This window comes from Caretta caretta, chromosome 21, assembly GCF_965140235.1.
Source record: "Caretta caretta isolate rCarCar2 chromosome 21, rCarCar1.hap1, whole genome shotgun sequence".
Classification (NCBI taxonomy): domain Eukaryota; kingdom Metazoa; phylum Chordata; order Testudines; family Cheloniidae; genus Caretta; species Caretta caretta.
This window is the reverse complement of record NC_134226.1, coordinates 16,295,637-16,316,670: the sequence shown is the minus strand read 5'-3', so window position 1 is coordinate 16,316,670 and position 21,034 is coordinate 16,295,637. Positions and strand designations below refer to the sequence as shown.

Here is a 21,034-nt window from a genome sequence, read left to right as displayed (position 1 = left end):
AGTGATGACAATCGAATCAACTCTTGTTTAAGAAATCCCAATTTTCATTCATGTTTTACTATCTAAACCCTCCCCCCCACTTCAATTTCACTCATAAAACTTTCATCAGCTTTGGGAAATTAGCCCTGTTGAAGCACAAAGTATATATATTAGCGGTTTGGATCATAGAATCATAGACTATCCAGGTTGGAAGAGACCTCAGGAGGTCATCTAGTCCAACCCCCTGCTCGAAGCAGAACCAATCCCCAACTACATCATCCCAGCCAGGGCTGTGTCAAGCCAGACCTTAAAAACTTCTAAGGAAAGAGATTCCACCACCTCCCTAGGGAACCCATTCCAGGGTTTCACCACCCTCTTAGTGAAAAAGTTTTTTCCGAATATCCAGCCTAAACCTCCCCCACTGCAACTTGAGACCATTACTCCTTGTTCTGTCATCTGCTACCACTGAGAACAGTCTAGAGCCATCCTCTTTGGAACCCCCTTTCAGGTAGTTGAAAGCAGCTATCAAATCACCCCTCATTCTTCTCTTCCGCAGACTAAACAATCCCAGTTCCCTAAGCCTCTCCTCATAAGTCATGTGTTCCAGTCCCCTCATCATTTTTGTTGCCCTCCGCTGGATGCTTTCTAATTTTTCCACATCCTTCCTGTAATGTGGGGCCCAAAACTGGACACAGTACTCCAGATGAGGCCTCACCAATGCTGAACAGAGGGGAACTATCATGTCCCTCGATCTGCTGGTAATGCCCCTACTTATACATCCCAAAATGCCATTGGCCTTCTTGGCAACAAGGGCACACTGTTGACTCCTATCCAGCTTCTCGTCCACTGTCACCCCTAGGTCCTTTTCCGCAGAACTGCTGCCTAGCCATTCGGTCCCTAGTCTGTAGCGGTGCATTGGATTCTTCCGTCCTAAGTGCAGGACCCTGCACTTATCCTTATTGAACCTCATCAGATTTCTTTTGGCCCAATCCTCCAATTTGTCTAGGTCCCTCTGTATCCTATCCCTACCCTCCAGCGTATCTACCACTCCTCCTAGTTTAGTGTCATCCGCAAATTTGCTGAGAGTGCAATCCACACCATCCTCCAGATCATTTATGAAGATATTGAACAAAACCGGCCCCAGGACCGACCCCTGGGGCACTCCACTTGACACCGGCTGCCAACTAGACATGGAGCCATTGATCACTACCCGTTGAGCCCGACGATCTAGCCAGTTTTCTTTCCACCTTATAGTCCATCTGTGTCTCTATACTGACAAATTAAGGTTGGAAAGAAGGTGTAAATTTATACTGGAGACAGTAATTAACCATTGAAACAATTTACCAAGGGTCGTGGTGGATTCTCCATCACTGACAATTTTTAAATCAAGCTTGGATGTTTTTCTAAAAGGTCTGCTGTAGGAACTATTTTGAAGCAGTTCTCTGGCCTTTTACTGGAGGTCCGACTAGATGATCAAAATGGTCCCCTCCAGCCTTGGAATTTATGAATCAATTAACATAATTAGGGCATGATTCTCGGTCCCTTGGCAACCACCAACTTCCCATCCACTGAATCATTAATCTTCAAAATGATGGCCAAAATGGGTCTGCCTTGCGCCGGGTGCACTGTCTGTTAGAAAATCCATCGCCTATAAGTTTTAGAAATTCTAATGGTTTTCTATTGGCTGCAGGAGACCATGAGTGAGTGTCTCTCAAACAGAAGTCCCCATAACACTACAATGTTTCCTTTCCACACATTACAGCCAGGTAATTAAGGAGTAACTGACTCGGTCATTTGGTGGTCTATAAAAGACCGCCCCCCACCAGTACCCAGTCCTGGTCTTTGTTTGCTAGCAGATTGATCCATAGGCATTCAAGATCCTGCACTTCTGAGTTACCAATAGCTCTAAAACCAGGTAATGGGGTCTTTAATGTAGAGCATTCCCCGTTTCTTTCACCCCTCTGTCCCTTCATAAACAGGTTTCAAAAAAGGGTCATGCTTCAGGGCACGAGCTGATAAGGGTTAGGAGGAATCTCCCTCGAGGGGCAGGATGTTCGATTGCGACATTACTTGCACCTTTCTCTGTTGCAGCAGGTTCTGGCCACTGTTAGGAGACTGTACTAGATAGGGGAATGGGGGCTGATCTGGGCTGGCAATTCTTAGGTTCTCACTCATTCACCTTCCCATCTATCCATTTGTTACCTAGCCCCTAAGTAGACCTCCATCTTAATACATCCCACCTGGATCTATGGCTCACGGACACAGATCTCTGCTTGGGCTCTTCCCTATGCCAGCAGGACTGTCTGCTCCCTCTCAGCCAGCCAGCGTGTCAAGCACAAACCCAGGCAGGAAGCTGCGGCCGTGAGCTGGGTGGTACTTACTACTTGCTTAGCTCATCGCAGCGAGCAGTGAGCGTGACAATCTGGTGGAGTTAGAGAGAAGAGAACATTAAAAGGCAGACACAAGCAAGCACTCAGAGGGGAGGTTAACAGAGAGAGGGCCTGATGCTGTGACGGGCACTCATCTTCACCACAAGTCATGGGCGCTCGGGCTCAGATCCTCAAAGGGAGTTAGGCACCTAAATGTGTTTGAGGATCTGGGCCTAAGCACTTCACAGGACTGAACCCAGAGCAAAGGCGTATAGAAAAAAGATCTGGAGCTACAGGCTGAAGATGCCCTACTCGGGCTGCCATGGTTGGAAGCCACATTCAACCAAGGCTTCTTTGGGACAACTTCTCAACCATGAGCCAGAGCCAAATTTGGCGAGACACCAGCCATGCCCTGACAGGGTTTAGCACACAACCACAAAGACTTTGCTTGTGCTGAGGGAGGATGTGGATGGTGAAACAATGTTAGTGAACCCTGGGTGTGGTGATGGATGCACTGGAAATGTGATAGATAGTTCAGCTATCCGTTCGCTGTGCTAGGAGAGAGCATAAAATAATCCAGCCATTAGGCGACTTGTGAGTGTACAGAACGGGAGGGCCTGACAGACAGCCAGGTGTTTGCTGCTTAGGGAGATTCCAGCTGGCTAGATGATCCACAGGTGTCCACGTCCAGCAGGCTGTTTTGCAGTGTTGATAGCTGGGAGTCTACAATGCTCACATGGCATTCACTAAAGCTCTGTGGCCACCACTTCAGCTGGCACAAACTGGTGTAACTCTGCTGGGGTCATTAGCACTTTGCTGATTTACACCAGCTCAGGGTCTGGCTCAACTCACCTGAGCGCACTGGCCTTGCACTTTTGGAGAGTTGGGTTCAAATCCAGATTAGGGAATGGGACTGGGGATCTCATCACAACCTCCATTCCCAGGAGAATGAGGGAGCTTTCCTCAGGTTTCCCCGTGATACAGTTGGCAGGCTGGGTACAATAGCCTCAGCCGGCTCCCCACAGCAGAGATGGGGCCACAGGGGGAAGCTGAGGTCAGAACAACCCTCACCTCGTATTTCTGCCGCTTGAACTTTTCCTGCAGCTCGAATTTCTCAGCCTCCAGGTCGTGGATGCTCTGCCACAGCTCCTTGGCCTTGTCCCTGGGGGGAAAGCCATGGGAAGCCAGTGAGGAGATGCAGGGGGGCACGGAAGGTTATCCATGTGATTCACCGAATCACAGTTCTGATCCCCACCAGCCTCCAGTCCCACTTGTGATGAGGTTCTTTAGGCTTTGCCCCCCAACAGGGTAGATACAGGGGACTGGAGCAATGCCTGAGTTCACACCATGTCGGCACCTGCTGCCTACTGGAGCTTAGCACACCTAGGACCATGCAGTGCCCTTGGTCCACGATGGGGACATAACACAGGCATAGGGTGTGTGATCACAGCTCCCCCAGCAGCCAGCCCCTGTGACTATACCAGCCTGCTACTTACTCACAGCCCTGGAGTTTCCCTCTTGGCTCCCATGCTGGGGCCTTGCGCTTCTGCTGCTCGAGTTCCATCCCAGCCGGCAGCCACAGCTGCCATCCCCTTGGCCGCAGCGGGAGTAATGGGGATCGAGGGCTGAGGCAGCCCAGAGCTGCTGGGTCACAGATGATCTGCTGCTGCTTTCTCACTCCAGCGCGGCACACCCACTGCCTTTCGGCGCTCCCCCCTGCATCTGCACGCCTGCATCGACGGCGTCCCACAGCTCAACCCGGGCAGCCTGGCCACCGCAGTGCGTAGCGCTGCCCTGGTGGTGAGGGCTCCTCACAGTCTGGTACAGGAGGGGGGGCAGCTGGCCTCGCTTGGGGTGAAGGAAGAGGTGGGAGGGGGCAGGTTGATTTGCTGCCCCTCTGGGTTAGTGATGCAAAGGGTTCTGGGACTCAGGCTCCAGCCTGTGAGCTCATCTTCAGCCTGGTAGGTTTGTGGGGGAGGGTACTGCCCCAGTCCCTCCCTTACCCTCACCTCAACTTGTCTTCGTTCAGGTGGTCGATATTCAGAGGCTTCCGCCGCTCGCTGAGGATCTTCTTCTTCTTCTCCCGCTCCGTTTGTTTCTTCCCACTTTTCTTCTCTGTCTGAAGACATCAGCTGGCCCGAGTCAGAGGGAATTTAATTCCCCCTCCTCTCCCCGCACTGAGCTGGAGTGACCCCTACACCTCAATGGCATGGAGAGGTTCCAAAGGGGAAGCCCAGCGGAGCTGAGCAAGATGCCCACCCCAGCCAGCCTTTTCAGGCAGTCCACTTGCCATGAGGCTAGTCCAGTGGAGGGGGCACTAGGCTGAGACTCAGCAGACCTGGATTCTATTTCCAGCTTTGCCATTGACCTGCTGGGTTATTCAAATAAGTCACTTGCCTGCTCTGTGACTCAGTTTCCCTTGCCTAACTTTTGTCTTATATAGTTAGCTTGTGAGCTCTTTAGGGCAGGGACTCTCTCACTGTGGGCGCACAGCACCTGGAACAAGGGGGCCTGATCTCAGCTGGGCCCCTAGGCGGAGCTGTAATACTTCCAAAAATGGTACTTCTCCCCAGAAGGGCATGGACAGCACCAAAACTACCAGCCACGGAACAAACAGCCTGGAAGACAGGCAGCCTGTCATGCCAGTAAAGTCTGCGCGGCAGAGTCCTGAGGGCTGAGTGCCCTGCACAGAGAAGGGAGCAAGAAGGCTGCCCTAGGTGACTGCCATGGTTCTGTCTAGTGGGTAGGGAGATCGGCTAAAGTCTGATGCTCTGGCGATGACCTTATCGCACAGGAAATAACACCTCCAAAGGATGCAGGAAGCTTCAGTGAGACTCACCCCTCTCCTGCAGCAGGAGAATCGGGCCCTGGAGTTTTCTGATTTAAGCACAATCTCCTCGCAAAAGCAAAGGAGGACAGAATAGTGGAACTGCACCAACGGCCCCTTCCTCCACAACCTCTGCCCTCAGCTCAGGCTTCTTCTCCCTCACCCCCTTAACGCTCCACTTGGGGGTCTTCCTTTCATGGGAATTTTCCCAGCATGCTCCCCTACAGCTGGTCCCTTTAACTGTGGGATGGAGCCCCCAACTACAGCCCTAAGACAGACATTTGCCTCTAGCTGCTGCAGGCTGCTCCTCCCGCGGCGCTAGCCAGCCTTTGGCTGCCTTAGTGTTGTTTCTTCCGAGCTCTTCACTCCCTCTGGGGCACCTGGCATTGGCCACTGTCGGAAGACAGGATATTGGGCTGGATGGACCTTTGGTCTGACCCCGTATGGCCGTTCTTATGTCTCTGTGTCCTGAGGGTGGTCCATACGCACTCTCTGCACCTAGAGTCGACCCACCACCCCTGCCACCAGCCACTCAGTTATGCCAGCTCCAAGGACTGAAGCAGCCTGATTGCAAAGGGACCTCTGGTTTTCAGGAACAGAGACAAAGGAACAGAATCAGGAGTGGGAGGAGCAGGCAGTTGTAAAGTTAGAATCGCCTGGGCCAGAGGCCAGCTTAGCACGGCCCAGGGTCATTGGGATGCCATGGGGACTGGGCATGCTGCAGAGAGAGATGCTGCCATGAGGGTCCCCAGTTGGCATCTGGCCCCCAGTAAACAGCAGGACGAACACACATGCTGAGTCCTGCTACTGGGTGGGGACTCTGGCTACCACCACCACGGCCAGTTCCCAAGCACCCCAAGCTGGAATCGTACCTTCTGCAGGTAGCCCCCAAAATGCAGCATGTTGGAGAAAGCCTTCTTCTTCCTGGCATCCTCTTCCGCCTTCTTCCTGGCCTCCTCTTCCTCTCTGCGGGCTCTCTCTTCCTGTCAGGGGTAAAGCCAGAGCAAGAGGGGTCTCGAGGGAAGCCAGGGGAACTCACTGCTGCTGGAGAGACAGACTCAGCAGAGTGAGAGCCGCTGGGAACACACAGACAGCTACAGACCAGACCAAGGGCTGCACAGTCACATGCCATGATAGCTGCTTATGTACCGATGGGCTTTGCTGCCCCTTGAAGGCACCTCCCCATGCAACAGAAGCAACCACCCGTAGGCTGCAGTGGCCAGTGTGCACCAGCCATGAATAACTCCCCCAAGTAGAAGGGCAAGTGGGGCTCAGGGCAGCAGTCACCAGTACTGGACATCAGCCTGGACACCAGGCTTTGTCACCATTTAACGCAGTCACTTAACAACACTGCAAGTGGTGCAGGCCCCTGTCTGAGCCCCTCTGGAGCTGGGTGCTGGCTTGGGAGGAAGAACACCCTGTGATGAAGCAAACACCACTTCCTCCATTGCCTGGAGGTTCATTCAAGCTCTCCCCAGCAGAGCGCTAACCCAGCCCAGCCCAGCATCGCTTGGGAGAGCTGTGAGCAGCCCAGCCCAAGGCTGCAGCTCAACCAAGGGGCCCTGGTGGAATATGTGGCCACCAGCTCCCTGGGCCAAGCAGGGCCTAGGAGTCTCAGTCCCAGGTGGGTCTGGAGCATCCCTGCCGGCTGATCTAGAAGCTGCACTAAAGGGGAGTCCCCCACAGCTAGAAGGAAGGTCCCTGCAGTACGAGAAGGGGTAACAGCAGCTGCTCCCAGCTGGACGACAGGGGAGAAGGCTAGACCCGGCTCCATCACTGGGGGTTTTGTTGGCCCTCTCCTGCTCTGGGAGGCGGGACACTCACAGCCATGCGGGCCTGGCGCTCCTTCTCCCGCTCGCTGCGGATCCGCTGCTGCTCCGCCCGCTCCGCTCGCCGATGCTCCTGCAGGGGAAGAACAAGGCTTGGGCTTCGAGGCCAGGGACGACCCCCGCCCCCACATGAGGGACCCAGGGAGAGCTCTCTCTGGATCCCAAGTGACTAGGGGCCCAGCCCAAGGGGAAGCATTTGCTCTGTTGGTATGGTCAGGAGTGCCCGTTTCCCTGCCACGTGACCTCTGCTTCCTCCAGACATGGCTGGCCACCAGGATGATGGGTGGCGGGGCACCACATGACCTGGTATCAAATAATGAAAGATGGCACTTCCCAAGTCCTGGGTCCAGGCTCCTCAGTCTGGATCAGACCTTGGTCCCCTCTCTCTCCCCTGAGTCCGCATCTTGCTTTTCTAGGGCTTGACCCTGCTCCCCCATGTCTTCAGCAGGGACAGAACATGGCCCTTAACTTGGAGACTCGCGGGGGGGAGGAGTAACGGGACAATCTGGGACCTCCAGACGTACTATTCGGTCCTTGAGTGAGATCAGCTCCTCTTCCTCTTTCTTTCTGTTCTCGAAATGGGCATCGATCAGGCCCTGCAACTCGTTCAGATCCTTCTCCATGCGCTTGCGGTGAATGTCCTGTATGGAACATGACCCTGAGCCAGCCATCGCTACTGCCCTCCCAGATCAATAGCCACTAGGGCACCGTGGGAGCCAGGGGCCATCTAAGGATGAGAGCAGGGGCTGGCAGGCATGGTACCAGGTCCCCTGGGTACATACCCAGAGGGGCTGGCAGACTTGGTACTGTCTGGGCATGCTGGGTACATGCCTGGAGGGACTAGGAGATGCTTGCATGAGTGAATTTAGTGCCAGCCTGACAGCCCCGGTGACTGAAGCCCATGGCTTACCCACAGAGCAGGCCCACAGTCCATTGGGCACCCAATACTCACATCAAAGTCCACTTTCTCCCCATCTGGGATCTTGGGAGGCACCAAGTTTGGCATGAAGAGCCTGCAATCAGAAGCAGAAAGGAATTTCTCTCCGTTCGGCTGGAAAACGGATTATGGCCTCATTTAGCTCCAGGTAGGAGAAGCTTCTTCGTAGGTTAATTTAGTGTTCATACAGACCTGTTAGACAGCACACTGCTGTGAAAGGTGGCAGGAGAAAGTAGCGTGTGTGTGTGAATACAACTGTGAGAGTCAATCTACTATTAGGTTTCTATGAGCTTTAGGGGCCCAGAGGTATAACTGCCTAGATAATTGGGTTTATAGAGTTGTGTTGTCATTTTTTGGCATGTATAGACTGTAGGCCCCGTTCTACCATGGAAAGGGGATCGGGCCCTCACAGAGGTAAAAATACAATAAATAATTGTCCAAACTTTTTACCAATGAAACCCTGGCAAATAAGCTTGCAAAAGAAGTCATTCGCGCACACACCCAGCATACGTAAAGATGGGGGGAACAAGTCAGTTTTCAGTACAGGGCAATGTAATACTAACTTGAGACTGCCAGCCAGGGTGGAATAGCGGTTGGGGGGTTGTTTTTATAGTGAAGACACCTGTCCCTGGGCACCCCCCAGCTCCGTTTCACATGGATCACTACTGACCAGCTGGAACAGCTTTGGATCATGGCCAGTTCAAGCTAGCCTGGAGCAGTGAGCCTAGACATGACTGGCTTGGGGTCTCGTTGCTATTTCCCAGAGCTGTCCAGGCCCCAGTGTTTGTGAAAAACAGACAGAGTGTAAGGTGACAGCCCACTATGGATGAAATGCACAAGCACAAAGCACCGCCCCAATCTCATGTAAGTCCTGGTCTCAAGCAGTTCCTAGGCCTCCTGCTGGCCCTCTGCTTGGGGTGCATTTCACCCCATCTGCAGTCTGGCATTCACTAAGAGGGTGGTGAAACATTGGAATGCGTTACCTAGGGAGGTGGTAGAATCTCCTTCCTTAGAGGTTTTTAAGGTCAGGCTTGACAAAGCCCTGGCTGGGATGATTTAACTGGGAATTGGTCCTGCTTCGAGCAGGGGGTTGGACTAGATGACCTTCTGGGGTCCCTTCCAACCCTTATATTCTATGATTCTATGATTTGCAGTGGCAGCTACCAGACAAGTCCCCTAGCCACCTGTGCCAGGAAAGCACCCCAAAGGTTTAGAAAATGGTCACACTTTCAAGCAAGGAACCAGAATTGAGCGATGTGGCAGCCAACCCCAAGCTGCTGACGGGTATCTACCCGGTGCTTTTCCCTTGATAGGCTTGAAAGTTTTATCAAAAAGACCAACAGAAGGTTTGGGGGAAGTGAGCCATCCAGCAGCTCTGGGGCAGACACTTCTGGGCCCGAGTTTCAAATACGGGAACCTTAATAGCGCCATTGAATGCAGCATTGGGGTGCTTAAGTATGTCAGTGAAACAGCCTCATCATCCACAATAGACAGTACATAGAAATAATGGCAATGGCCCAGATCCTCTGTTAGGATATAGATATTCAGGCCTGTCTGTAAAGGCCTATACTCTAAGAATTTAGGTGTATTCTTATCACTTGGCTAGTGATAGAGGTATAAAAGAAAGAATCAAAACCACTGTCTGCCAGTGTAAGGGCCTTCTCTTACTGTGACAGTTTGTGGCCCTGTGCTTAGGCTCAGGCCTTTGGCTAAGCAGCAGAGGCAGCCATAAGCTGGGAAGCAACCGGTCACCTCCTCACATTCCAAACTAGTCACATTGAAATAAGGTGCTATTGGGCTGTTAGGCACTATCAGGACAGGATTATATTCCTATCACCTCCAGAGAAAGGGAAGTGCCTAGAAAATGTAAAAGGAAACTTAGTTTGATAGCATCCTGTCTGGCAAGAACTCACTTATCAATAGCTGGGATGTGAAATCCTCACTTCTGTATTGTTTTGTCATTATAGTTCCCACTTTGCTATTGTTTGTCTGTATAATCTCTGTCTGGTTCTGTGATTGTTCCTGTCTGCTGTATAATTAATTTTGCTGGGTGTAAACTAATTGAGGTGGTGGGATATAATTGGTTACATAATCATGTTACAATATGTTAGGATTGGTTAGTTAAATTTCAGGAAAATGATTGGTTAAGGTATAGCTAAGCAGAACTCAAGTTTTACTATATAATCTGTAGTCAATGAGGAAGTGACTGGGTGTGGGTGGGGGTGGGGATGTGGGTGTGTGAGATGGGAACAGGGAATGGGAGTAAGGAAGTTGGAATCATGTTTGGCTAAGGGCAGGAATGGGAACAGGGACACAGGTTTAAGGCTTTGTGGTGTCAGAGCTGGGAAGGAGGATACTAAGGAAGGAAACTGGAATCATGCTTGCTGGAAGTTCACCCCAATAAACATCGAATTGTTTGCACCTTTGGACTTCGGGTATTGTTGCTCTCTGTTCATGCGAGAAGGACCAGGGAAGTAAGTGGGTGAAGGAATAAGCCCCCTAACATCCTCCAAGACATTTAGGCACCTAACTGAAACCAATGAGAGTTAAGCACCCAAATACCTTGGAGGATCTGGGCCAAAGTGCTTATTGGAGTATCCAGATGCAAATGCCCTGCTGACAAAACGGTACCACCCACAGATCTCAAAGGAGGGGCAGTATCCTCAGCCCTATCCTACAGGTGGGTAAATTGAGGCGAGGGTTTGGGGAGGGACCTGTCCACACTAAATCAGTGGCCAGACTAAATATAGGACCCAGGCATCCTGGTTCCGTCCAGTCTCGTCTGCCGGGCCATCTGAAGGCATCTACTGGTAGAAGTAAGCCTGGGGTGCAGATTTTGATTCTCAATCCGGCTTCAAATTTGAAAAAGTTTTGCTTCAGGCTTATCACTCTTAAGAGCCCTGCTCAGCTGGAGAGATGATCATGGACTGAGCTCGCTGACTGGTATTGCTGATGCTTCCCTCCAAACCCCTTTTGTTCCTTTGAACCTCATTGAGACGAGGACATTGCTAGTCCAGCTCTTCCTTGTACCTGTCAGCAAAAGCAACGTGTGTGTCCACCCAGACCAGCTAGGGCACAACCCGTTGTTAGGCAGCAGCATTATTGCAGAGGCTTAGACAGCTGAGCCTACCTGGCGACACTCGGAAGGGTGGAACTGAGGAGTAGGGAGAGAGGAAGGAAGAGAAGGTTTAGCAGGGTGTCTCCTTCCCGGGGCCTAGAGCACTCGGTGCTCCCTTGCTTTATCCATCTAACAGGGAACTGGGGCTCCCAGGGATTCATGAGAACATTCCCATTCACCTGCAGGAGATTCCTCCACCCGAGCAGGTGGTTGTCTCAGGGAATGCTCGGATGGCTTCCGAGAAGGTCGCTTCAAGGAATGCACAGGGGGCTTTGCTGCACTGGAGAATGCACCGCTAAGCTCCTATATCACAAGCCAGAGTGCGAGGTTCTGATTGTGCCATTGAATGCACAAGCTGCTCCCGACTCACCAGCTCTGATCGCACTCTCCCTGTGCCACACTCCCCACCTCCCTCGCCCCCCTTGTTCTCCTTCGTCCCTTCCCCCGCTTGCTTTTCTGCTCTCTCTTTCTCCTCCCCCACCCTCTCCCTATTTCGCTTCCCTTCTCCTGTTCTGGGGCTCTTTAGCCCCGACTCCACCCCTTCCCCCTGGTATTTACTGCACTGTATACAGCCCCTGCCCAGCCAAACGGCAGAGCGATTCCGCACACACGCACAATCCAAACTTCCCATCCCCCTACACAAAATGCATTTCTACTTACTTGGGCTTTGGCTTTGACTCCCCTGCGGGTCCGTGGGAACCAAAGAGAAACACAGAGTTAATGGCACAGAGAGGTTCGCCTTTCCACTGCAATGTAAATATCAGTGATGGGCCGGGCACCCCCAGACTCCCTTTGCTCCATGTAGGGTGACCAGATGTCCTGATTGTATAGGGACAGTCAGGATTTTGGGGTCTTTTTCTTATATATGCTCCTATTACGCCCCACCCCCGTCCCAATTTTTCACATTTCCTGTCTGGTCACCCTAGCTCCATGCCATGCTGCAGGTAAACCTACAGCCTGGAGTCAGGTATGGAGGAGCCAGGCAGTTCACTAGGGCTACAGATGGGCCCAGACTGTCAAATCTGGCCAGATTTCAACCACCCCATCCACTTAAAGAGTATTTCAGCTCCCAGCAATTGGTCCAGTCTCCTTTCCTATTGCCTGTCCAGACAGCGCTAGCCGGCTGAGGAACTCCATTGCATAGGGTAGACCCTGTTTTTGCCCTGACACTGAGGTACATGCCCCACAACTGCTTCAGACATTCATAACGTGGCTGCCTGCGGGCTCCCCACCCCATGCAGGCAGGCAGGGGTTCCCCTAGTGGCTGGGAACAGGGGACACATTGCCCCAAGAAGCTGCCCAAACTGTTAGTGCAGGGGCGGGCAGTGTCCCCACCGTACAGGCCCATCTCAGCCACAGCAAGCCAGCGGCGTGCCCGCACCAGCGGGGAACATAACAGCTCTCCTGGCTAGTATGTGGGTGCCCGGTACAGGGCATCTGGTCCAAAGCTCACACCCCTAATCAGCCCCACAGCCTAACAAAGTGAAGTCACCTGAATGGATGTGGCACCCTGTGCCCCAACTCCCCACGCCCCCTGGTCCTGCTGCTGTCTAGTGACGGGTGCTCATGCTCATCATGGGTCAGGGGAGAGGGCAGCGGGGTGGTCAGGAGGGTTTGCTGTCCGCTCCCCCCAGGAAGGGATGGGTGTATGTGAATCGGGGCTCGTTCCTTCCCTCCAGCGCAACTCCCTGTGGGGCACAGGGAGAGGACAGGTACGTTACCTTCCCCAGACTCCTGCTCGTGCTCCCCCTCACCACCTGTGGGAGAGACGGAGCTTTAGCCCCCAACCACGCACCCGATCTGCGCCTGCATGGCCAATCGGTGCCACTGTACACACCCTGCACTCCAGGAGGCAGCAGGGATGGGCTGGGGGTGAAGGGGACGCGGACTGAGCCTTTCTCCCACTTTATCCCCAGGTGGCATGTCCCACCAAGACCGGGCCATGGATTTTTAGTACCACCGTTCTGGGGACTTGAGACGCATGGGCCTCAGTTGAGCAAAACACATTGACCGAGTGACCACCAGGTGGCATCTTAGAATCATAGAAGATCAAGGTTGGAAGACACCTCAGAAGGTCATCTCGTCCAACCCCCTGCTCAAAGCAGGACCGATTCCCAACTAAATCATCCCAGCCAGGGCTTTGTCAAGCTGGGCCTTAAAAACCTCTAAGGAGGGAGATTCCACCACCTCCCTAGGTAACGCATTCCAGGGCTTCACCACCCTCCTGGTGAAATAATGTTTCCCAATATCAAACCTAGACCTCCCCCTCTGCAACTTGAGACCATGGCTCCTTGTTCTGTCATCCACCACCACTGAGAACAGCCGAGCTCCATCCTCTTTGGAACCACCTCTCAGGTAGTTGAAAGCAGCTATCAAATCCCCCTTCATTCTTCTCTTCTGCAGACTAAACAATCCCAGTTCCCTCAGCCGCTCCTCGTAAGTCATGTGCTGCAGCCCCCTGATCATTTTTGTTGCCCTCTGCTGGACTCTCTTCAATTTGTCCACATCCTTTCTATAGTGGGGGCCCCAAAACTGGACGCAATGCTCCAGATGTGGCCTTACCAGTACCGAACAGAGGGGAACGATCACGTCCCTCGATCTGCTGGCAATGCCCCTACTAATGCAGCCCAATGTGCCGTTTGCCTTCTTGGCAACAAGGGCACACTGTTGACTCCTATCCAGCTTCTCGTCCACTGTAACCCCTAGGTCCTTTTCTGCAGAACTGCTGCTTAGCCAGTCAGTCCCTAGTCTGTAGCGGTGCATGGGATTCTTCCTTCCTAAGTGCAGAACTCTGCACTTGTCCTTGTTGAACCTTGCCTAGCATCTCCTTTCCTGCCAGCCCCAGCACTGGAAACCGTGTCATGGCAGGGTCAGTCTGGACACCTCCAGCTGCCTTGTGGGAAGTGGCAGGAAGGTGAAGGTCGGAGCTCCAACACAGACATCCGCCAGTGGGAGGACAGCTCCCCAACGTCGCCTTCTCATGGAGGGGGCAGACGCAGAGCCAGGTGAAGCACAACGGCTTGGCTTTGCGGCGGCACACGCAAACGCGTTCTTCAGGCCTAGCTCAGGCAGCCTGATGCTGCAAGGTGCTGAGCACCCTTATTTGCCATTGACGTGCAGGAGTTGAGAGCTCTCTGCACGCTGTAGGGGGTATGCAGCAGTGTGCAGGGCTGGGCTGGGAAGGCCAGGTTTTAGGTGCTTTTGCAAATCCCACTAGGTGCCTCTTTGCATCATTAGGCACCTAAATACCTGTAAAAATCTGGCCTTTAGTCCTACATGGTGCTGAGCACCGGGCTGATACGTGGTCCAAGGGGAAAACACAGCTGAAAACTGGCTTCAGGTGGAAACGTGAGCTCTATGGGGTTTCAATGGGAGACACCCCAGATTCCCTCCAAACCAAGCCCTAGCTCACTCAAAAGGCCTGAGAGTCCCAGACAAGCTTTTCCATTTACCCCACTGAGCTTAGACTCTGAAAGCAGAAGAACGTCCCCTTCTTACCACAGGGTGTGTGAAATTCTCCCCTGTGCAGCACAAGGCTAGATCACAGCAATCTCACATGGTGCGTGGGGGCCTCATGGGCCCTCTGCACTGGGCAGGCAGGGACAGCGTCCCTCCTGGTGGCCAGCTTTTACACAGCAGGAGTCAGAAACCCCATTATTAGTAGCAGATGAGTTCAACGGAACAGGGGGGACCCGGGGCTCAGAACAAGTGGGATCAGGCCTGCACTGACCCGCATGTGAACAGACCCCTCTCCCCAGTCTTGCTCTTGCTCTTACCTTCTTTTTCTTTAGCTTCATCTTTGTGTTCTATTTTAAAAGCAGAAAGGACAATTCGATCAGAGATGGGTCATGGAGGCAGACACATTCATCCCCCATGAATGCCCTGGGGAATTCCTCGCATTCTTCACACAGGCTGGGTCTCCACCGCTGGCATTTTGGTATTGGATGATCACAGCTGAGACAGCTCTGGCCAATTTTTACACCATAAGGGGCAGATTCTGATATCAGTCACGCCCATGTCACTTGGGAGTGGGTTCAATGAAACCTGCAGAGCCAGGCTGGATTTTCAGCAGTGTAACAGAGACCAGAATCTGGCTTTAAGCCTGTGTAATACCAACAGACCCCGGTCCCCAGCTGTCAGCAGGCGGGATCAAACCTGGGACCTCTAGAACTTAATGCATGAGCCTCTACTGCATGAGCTAAAAGCCAACTGGCCTTTAGCTAAGGCTGTAGAGCAAAATCATTAATCTCTCTCTCTCTCTTTTTCCCCTCCCCCTCTCTCTCCTGCCTCTTGGTGCTACTCGATGGGACAGAACACCCCACCCAGGAGTAGGGTGATCAGATGTCCCATTTTTAAAGGGACAGTCCCATTTTGTGGACTTTTTCTTATATAGGCACCTACCTAGTACCCCCGACCTCCTGTTCTGTTTTTTCACAGTTGCTATCTGGTCACCCTACCCAGGAGGTGTGTGGGTTACACCTGGAAATTAACAGGCTGAGGAAAGATACAGACCTCTCCAACAGCAGAAGGATGCCAGCTCCTAGCTGTGTTCTTTCTCTTTATTTACATGATTTTATTAATATTTCAGGGCTGATGGGGTGATCTGTGCTATACACCACACAGAAGATGGTAGTGAGTCTAAAGACAGGGGAACAAGGAGAGGGGAGAGTTACCCCCCGAGGGCTACTCTTGGATCCAGTCCCTGCAGAGCTACAGCTTCTCCACTCCTGTGCAAGTTTGACCCACTGGTCAGTCTGTTATGAGCCCCCATCCGTGCTGAGCGACGGAGGACAGGAGGCTGTTTATAATCCCCAGCTAGGGAACCTGGCTCTTGAGCTCAGGCTGTACTGATTCAAGCTTTTTACTCTGGAGGGCCCTGGTTCAACCCCCAGCGTTAACAAAGATAGCGGCCGGCCGTCACACAAACCAATGGGCCTGGAGAGGGTCAGGAGTAATTGGAGCCCTGGCTCTGCCCACTACAGGCCAGTCTGCAGAGCCAGCTGGAGAGGAGGAGGAGGAGGAGTTTGCTGCAGCTTGCAAAAGGGCTGACTCTGCATATTACCCCTCACCCCCATAGAAAAGGGCAGCTCAGGGAGGCATGGAGTCTCAGGGAGTGTCTTTGATGCACAGATTCTCCCGGGGTTCTTTGTGGAGCGGTGAAGTTGGGAATTGATGGGCAGGAGCATGACTTGGACATGAGGCCTGCAGAGGGGAGCAAGACCTCCTCTGTTTGGGTGGAGGTGTGGCTCCATTTTCCCTAGCGTGATGACTGGGGCAGTGGGGCTGGTGTAGTGGGGTATCCTGCTTACAGGCAAAATTCTCCTCTTGGATCTCAACTCCGATATCCTGCACATTCTAGACAAAGTTCTGCAAAACACCGACAACCCCATGGACAGAGCTCCTGGTGCCTTCATGTTGGGAGCCGAGAGCACTCAGCACCTGGCAGGATCGGCCCAGATCTATCTTTGGCACCAGCATACTGGGAACTGCACCCTGAGGGAGAGTGCCCCCTTTGCGGAGCTGGGAAGAGGCATGGGTCCCTTGTCCGGCTATAGCTTGAGTTAATGACATGATTTTAAGCATCCCTGAGTTTTTGCAGCTTAGCTGTGCAATCCAACCCAGAGATTAGGCAGCCCACTGAAATGCATGAGAAGGCCAGAGCAAGCTGGGCAGAGGGAGATGTCTCCTAGAGGTTCAACCACCTACCTTCTGCTGGGGTTTCCTCAGCCTCTTCTAGTTCTTCTATGTGCTCTTTGTGGTCTGTGGAACAACATGCAAGATGAGAGGAGCAACTCAGGCTGGCTGGCTGATAAAAGTACATGTTATAGTGAGCCAGCCACAAGGGTATCTGAGGGGGAAAGGCAGTGTGGCCACGGAATGGAGACAGGTAATGGTTCGGTTTGCATAAAATGGGAATTCACCTGAACCTTCACCCCAAACTCAACTGACCTTTATTATTGATGCTTTGAGAGGGGAATTCCCCCCTCATTTCCACGTGATTCTGCCCTGCCATGTTCCCAGTATGACTAGAAGGGGAAGGGGCCAAATGCCATCAGAGGCTGCTCTCATGGTAACTCCAAGGGTCTGGCAGGGCCACATGGTGACATGCAGGTCAAGGTCCACCACTCTCCATGGCAACAAGGGACGCAACATGCTTAGTCCCAGTGCGGGGCAGGGATGGGGCGATTTTCATTGTTCTCCTGAACCACCTCCAGGCAACAGAAGTGGCCCTGGTGGGTGCCCGAGGGAACTGCCTTTAGTCATTCCCCCTCTTCTCCTATCACGCGCTCTATTAGTACCACTGGCACATCTGAGCGCCTCCTTCCACCAGAGGGAGCGTAGCTGCAAACGGAGTCCTCTGTGGAAGAGAGAGAGAGGAGAAGCTGGTAGGCAACTGGGGCTCTAAGGAGGGATTTAAAAGACTGGCACTGCCTGGAGGAGAGAAAGAGGAATATAAGGAAGGAACCAAACAATGGGTGAGTTTGGCAAATTGATGAAAGTTAGAAATGCAAGGATGCATCATGGATTCAGATGTGATCTTAGGGCAGAAACGGGGAACGGGGAGGAAGATACAACAAGCAACACCAAGAGGCAATGGGCAGAAGAAAGAGGTCACACCATCGCATAGATAGAGCATGTACGTATATACAACAAATCACAGACATTGCATATGCAGAATGTTGGCAAGCATTAGGGAAGGGAAAGAAGAAGAAGAAACGTTTTACTACCATCTTCCTCCTCTAGCCATTCTTCTTCTTCGTCAAGGTGGAAAGTGGCAACAGTGAAAGGAAGAAGCGGAAAAGGTTAGTCAGGTATCGTAAAGCTGTGGCATCTAGCTAGAGCGTCCGCCGGCATGTTATCGATCTCTACTTTCCCAGCTACGTCCTACAGCTTTCCTGGTGTTTATCCGGCTCTGCTATGCAGGTGTTGCCCAGGTGTTGTTAAAGCTGTCGAATATTAAGGCTTTTCTTCACCAATATCCAGCAGACATTACAAATATTCTCACTCACACACAGCAAAGAAGGCTGCAAAGCTGCTAGATGCATAAACTCCTCAGCTTCTAGTCCTCATACTGAAAACGCAGCAAGCCCAGGCTGAACTGTCACTCACACAAGTCAGTTGAGACTCTAGCTTCCTTTCAGTTATCACATCATCATCGCAGACAGGCCGGAGCTGCGAAAGTTTTCAATCCTGAATTCTCCCCGTGCTCAGATCTGAGGATTTAGTTGAGGCCCGTCTCCAATTATCCTCGCTACTAAAGCGAATGCCAAATAAACTCTTAGGGTGAAATTCACCCCCTGTGCAGAGGACTGGAATGAGGTCTACATGCCTCTGAAGTTACTCATTAACCCTGTGGGTTGCGTCAGTCCCCTGGACAGGGGTGAATTTCACCCTAACTGAACATCAGCTGAAGCAAAATTTGTTTTAAAATTGGAAGGAACATTCCCAGGACCTTTTTATACAGTATTTGCATGACTCTGCCCACCTGCAGCCATGCCATGCTAAACCATTCCAAGCAAAAAAGGAAAAAGTATCTAAATAAACCAGTAGCAACCACCCCATGCCCTCTTGTCCCTCCCATACAACAGGGAAAAACCTACCTTCTTCAATATACTCCTCTGCAGGAAAGGGGAAGAGAAAGGGAGGGAGAGAGAACAAGCAGGTTATTGAGGTTATACTGATAGTCTTAGAGCCTCAGTCTGTCCTGATGTGCAGAAAGATGCTGCTCTTCCTCTTACCTTCCTGTTCCCTGCAAAGCCAAAGGAGAAACGGTTGGGTTAGAACATCGGTTGCATGTTTCTCCCAGTGGCTGGTCCCGTGAAGGGGGGAGGGATGGGGGCGGATCAGAACTTTCCAGCGAGTTGTATTTTCATTGAAAAATGCGGATTTGTCAAAACAAAACTGTTCTCAAAACAGCGTCCGTTTCGACAAATCTCCCGACTCAGAAAAGAAGTTGGGGAAAAAGTGTTTTGTTTTGACATTCGCTAAAGGAAAATTTCTGGTTCAAAATAAATGTTCATTTAAAAATCTAAGCTAATTAGACTGGGGAAAAAGGGCCAAAAAGGGGGGGGGGGCTCAAAATCCTAACAAAATGGTTCAAAATTCAGACATTTTGATTGATCTTTTCTTTTTGCAAAAAATTCAGGAGTACTTGTGGCACCTTAGAGACTAACCAATTTATTTGAGCATAAGCTTTCGTGAGCTACAGCTCACTTCATCGGATGCATACTGTGGAAAATACAGGTTTCAGAGGAACAGCCGTGTTAGTCTGTATTCGCAAAAAGAAAAGGAGTACTTGTGGCACCTTAGAGACTAACCAATTTATTTGAGCATGAGCTTTCGTGAGCCACAGCTCACTTCATCAGATGTGTACCGTGGAAACTGCAGCAGACTTTATATACACACAGAGAATATGAAACAATACCTCCTCCCACTTTGATCACTTTAGATAAGCTATTACCAGCAGGACAGTGGGGTGGGAGGAGGTATTGTTTCATATTCTCTGTGTGTATATAAAGTCTGCTGCAGTTTCCACGGTACACATCTGATGAAGTGAGCTGTGGCTCACGAAAGCTCATGCTCAAATAAATTGGTTAGTCTCTAAGGTGCCACAAGTACTCCTTTTCTTTTTGTGGAAAATACAGATGTTTTTATACACACAGACCATGAAAAAATGGGTGTTTATCATACACATTGTAAGGAGAGTGACCACTTTAGATAAGCTATGACCAGCTGGAGAATGGGGTGGGGGGAGAGAATACTTTTTGTAGTGACAAACACCCATTTTTTCATGGTCTGTGTGTATAAAAACATCTTCTGTATTTTCCACAGAATGCATCCGATGAAGTGAGCTGTAGCTCACGAAAGCTTATGCTCAAATAAATTGGTTAGTCTCTAAGGTGCCACAAGTACGCCTTTTCTTTTTGCGAATACAGACTAACACGGCTGTTACTCTGAAACCTGAATTTTTTTGGTGTTTCTGACTCACGAACATTTGAGATTTTTTATTTTTCATCCGAATTCAGAATTGGGAAAGTTTTTAGACTCTCAAAAATATTTGCAGGATGGGAAAGCATGTTTCCAGTGCAGCTTTATGGGACAGGGGGAGTTCAGAGAGCCCTCCGTGGCCAGTTTACACTATGTTGTGTTATGCATTTCTACAGGCTGTGTTTTGTCTCCCCTCGTTACATGGCAGCAGAGATGGGACCGTGCTGGAAGGTTTTTGTCCCAGCTTTCCCAAAGTCTGGAGGTGTTTGGATCTCGGGGCTTGGGTCATCCCCACCAGTGGGTCAGAGGGTTGGTAAAGAGAAACAAATTAATTATATATATAACACTTAATCACAGTTCTCATTTATGGGAAGGAAGGATGGTTTTATGGCCTGCAATTCTGAGATCTACTGATGAAAAGTGCTGTCTAAGAACTAGCGGGCACTGTTGTTAGTACTAATAAAAACGTGAATCATTCCCACAGCTCCAGACAGGGCTGGGTAAGAATGAGAATGAATGACTCTCGATGGGACTTGATGCAGCTACACCAAAATTGCAATGGCAGCCACAGAGCAAGCTGCCTGCTTTACCCCTGCATGAAGAGGGCTGGCCATAGGAGGGAAGATTTTAAATCACCGCACTTACTCTTCATATTCTTCGATGATTTCTTCGACGTCTGACATTTTCAGTTAGCTAGCAGAAAAATAAAATTAGAGAGTGTGTTAAAAGCTACAATAAAAACCACAGCAGTGCACTCAGTCCTTCATTCTTAGACACATTGGAGCATGATTTCTGTGTCCATCTGGGATGAACTCCGTGCAACCCCATGACCCACAATTTCCCACATGGCCACTGATTCTGGGTGCCCAACTTGAGACACGTTTGGACTGATTGTCAGCTGTGCTGAGCACCCTCTAAAAGCTGCACTCTCCACGTCTGAAAATCAGGCTGCGGAGGTGGCATCCAGAAATCCAGGCACCCAAAATC

The 21,034-nt window shown here is 51.3% G+C and overlaps 1 protein-coding gene across 7 annotated transcripts in view; it reads right to left on the bottom strand.

Moving 5' to 3' along the window:
• The window catches only part of TNNT2 (troponin T2, cardiac type), a 36,414-nt gene that overhangs the window by 10,437 nt on the left and 4,943 nt on the right, over positions 1-21,034 (bottom strand). For 2 of the 7 annotated variants that reach the window (XM_048826433.2, XM_048826434.2), the window contains exons 2-16: positions 20,693-20,740; positions 18,661-18,678; positions 17,788-17,814; positions 16,766-16,819; positions 14,836-14,865; positions 12,781-12,816; positions 11,720-11,741; positions 11,072-11,095; positions 7,957-8,017; positions 7,529-7,645; positions 7,000-7,077; positions 6,048-6,158; positions 4,358-4,467; positions 3,420-3,510; positions 2,361-2,401 (exon numbers count right to left, since the gene is read on the bottom strand). In XM_048826433.2, the coding sequence (XP_048682390.1) occupies positions 2,361-2,401; positions 3,420-3,510; positions 4,358-4,467; positions 6,048-6,158; positions 7,000-7,077; positions 7,529-7,645; positions 7,957-8,017; positions 11,072-11,095; positions 11,720-11,741; positions 12,781-12,816; positions 14,836-14,865; positions 16,766-16,819; positions 17,788-17,814; positions 18,661-18,678; positions 20,693-20,699 (827 nt within the window). In that variant the 5' untranslated portion in view covers positions 20,700-20,740. The remainder of the gene's footprint in view (positions 1-2,360; positions 2,402-3,419; positions 3,511-4,357; positions 4,468-6,047; positions 6,159-6,999; positions 7,078-7,528; positions 7,646-7,956; positions 8,018-11,071; positions 11,096-11,719; positions 11,742-12,780; positions 12,817-14,835; positions 14,866-16,765; positions 16,820-17,787; positions 17,815-18,660; positions 18,679-20,692; positions 20,741-21,034) is intronic. The other 5 variants (XM_048826427.2, XM_048826432.2, XM_048826429.2 and 2 more) reach the window with 4 other exon arrangements.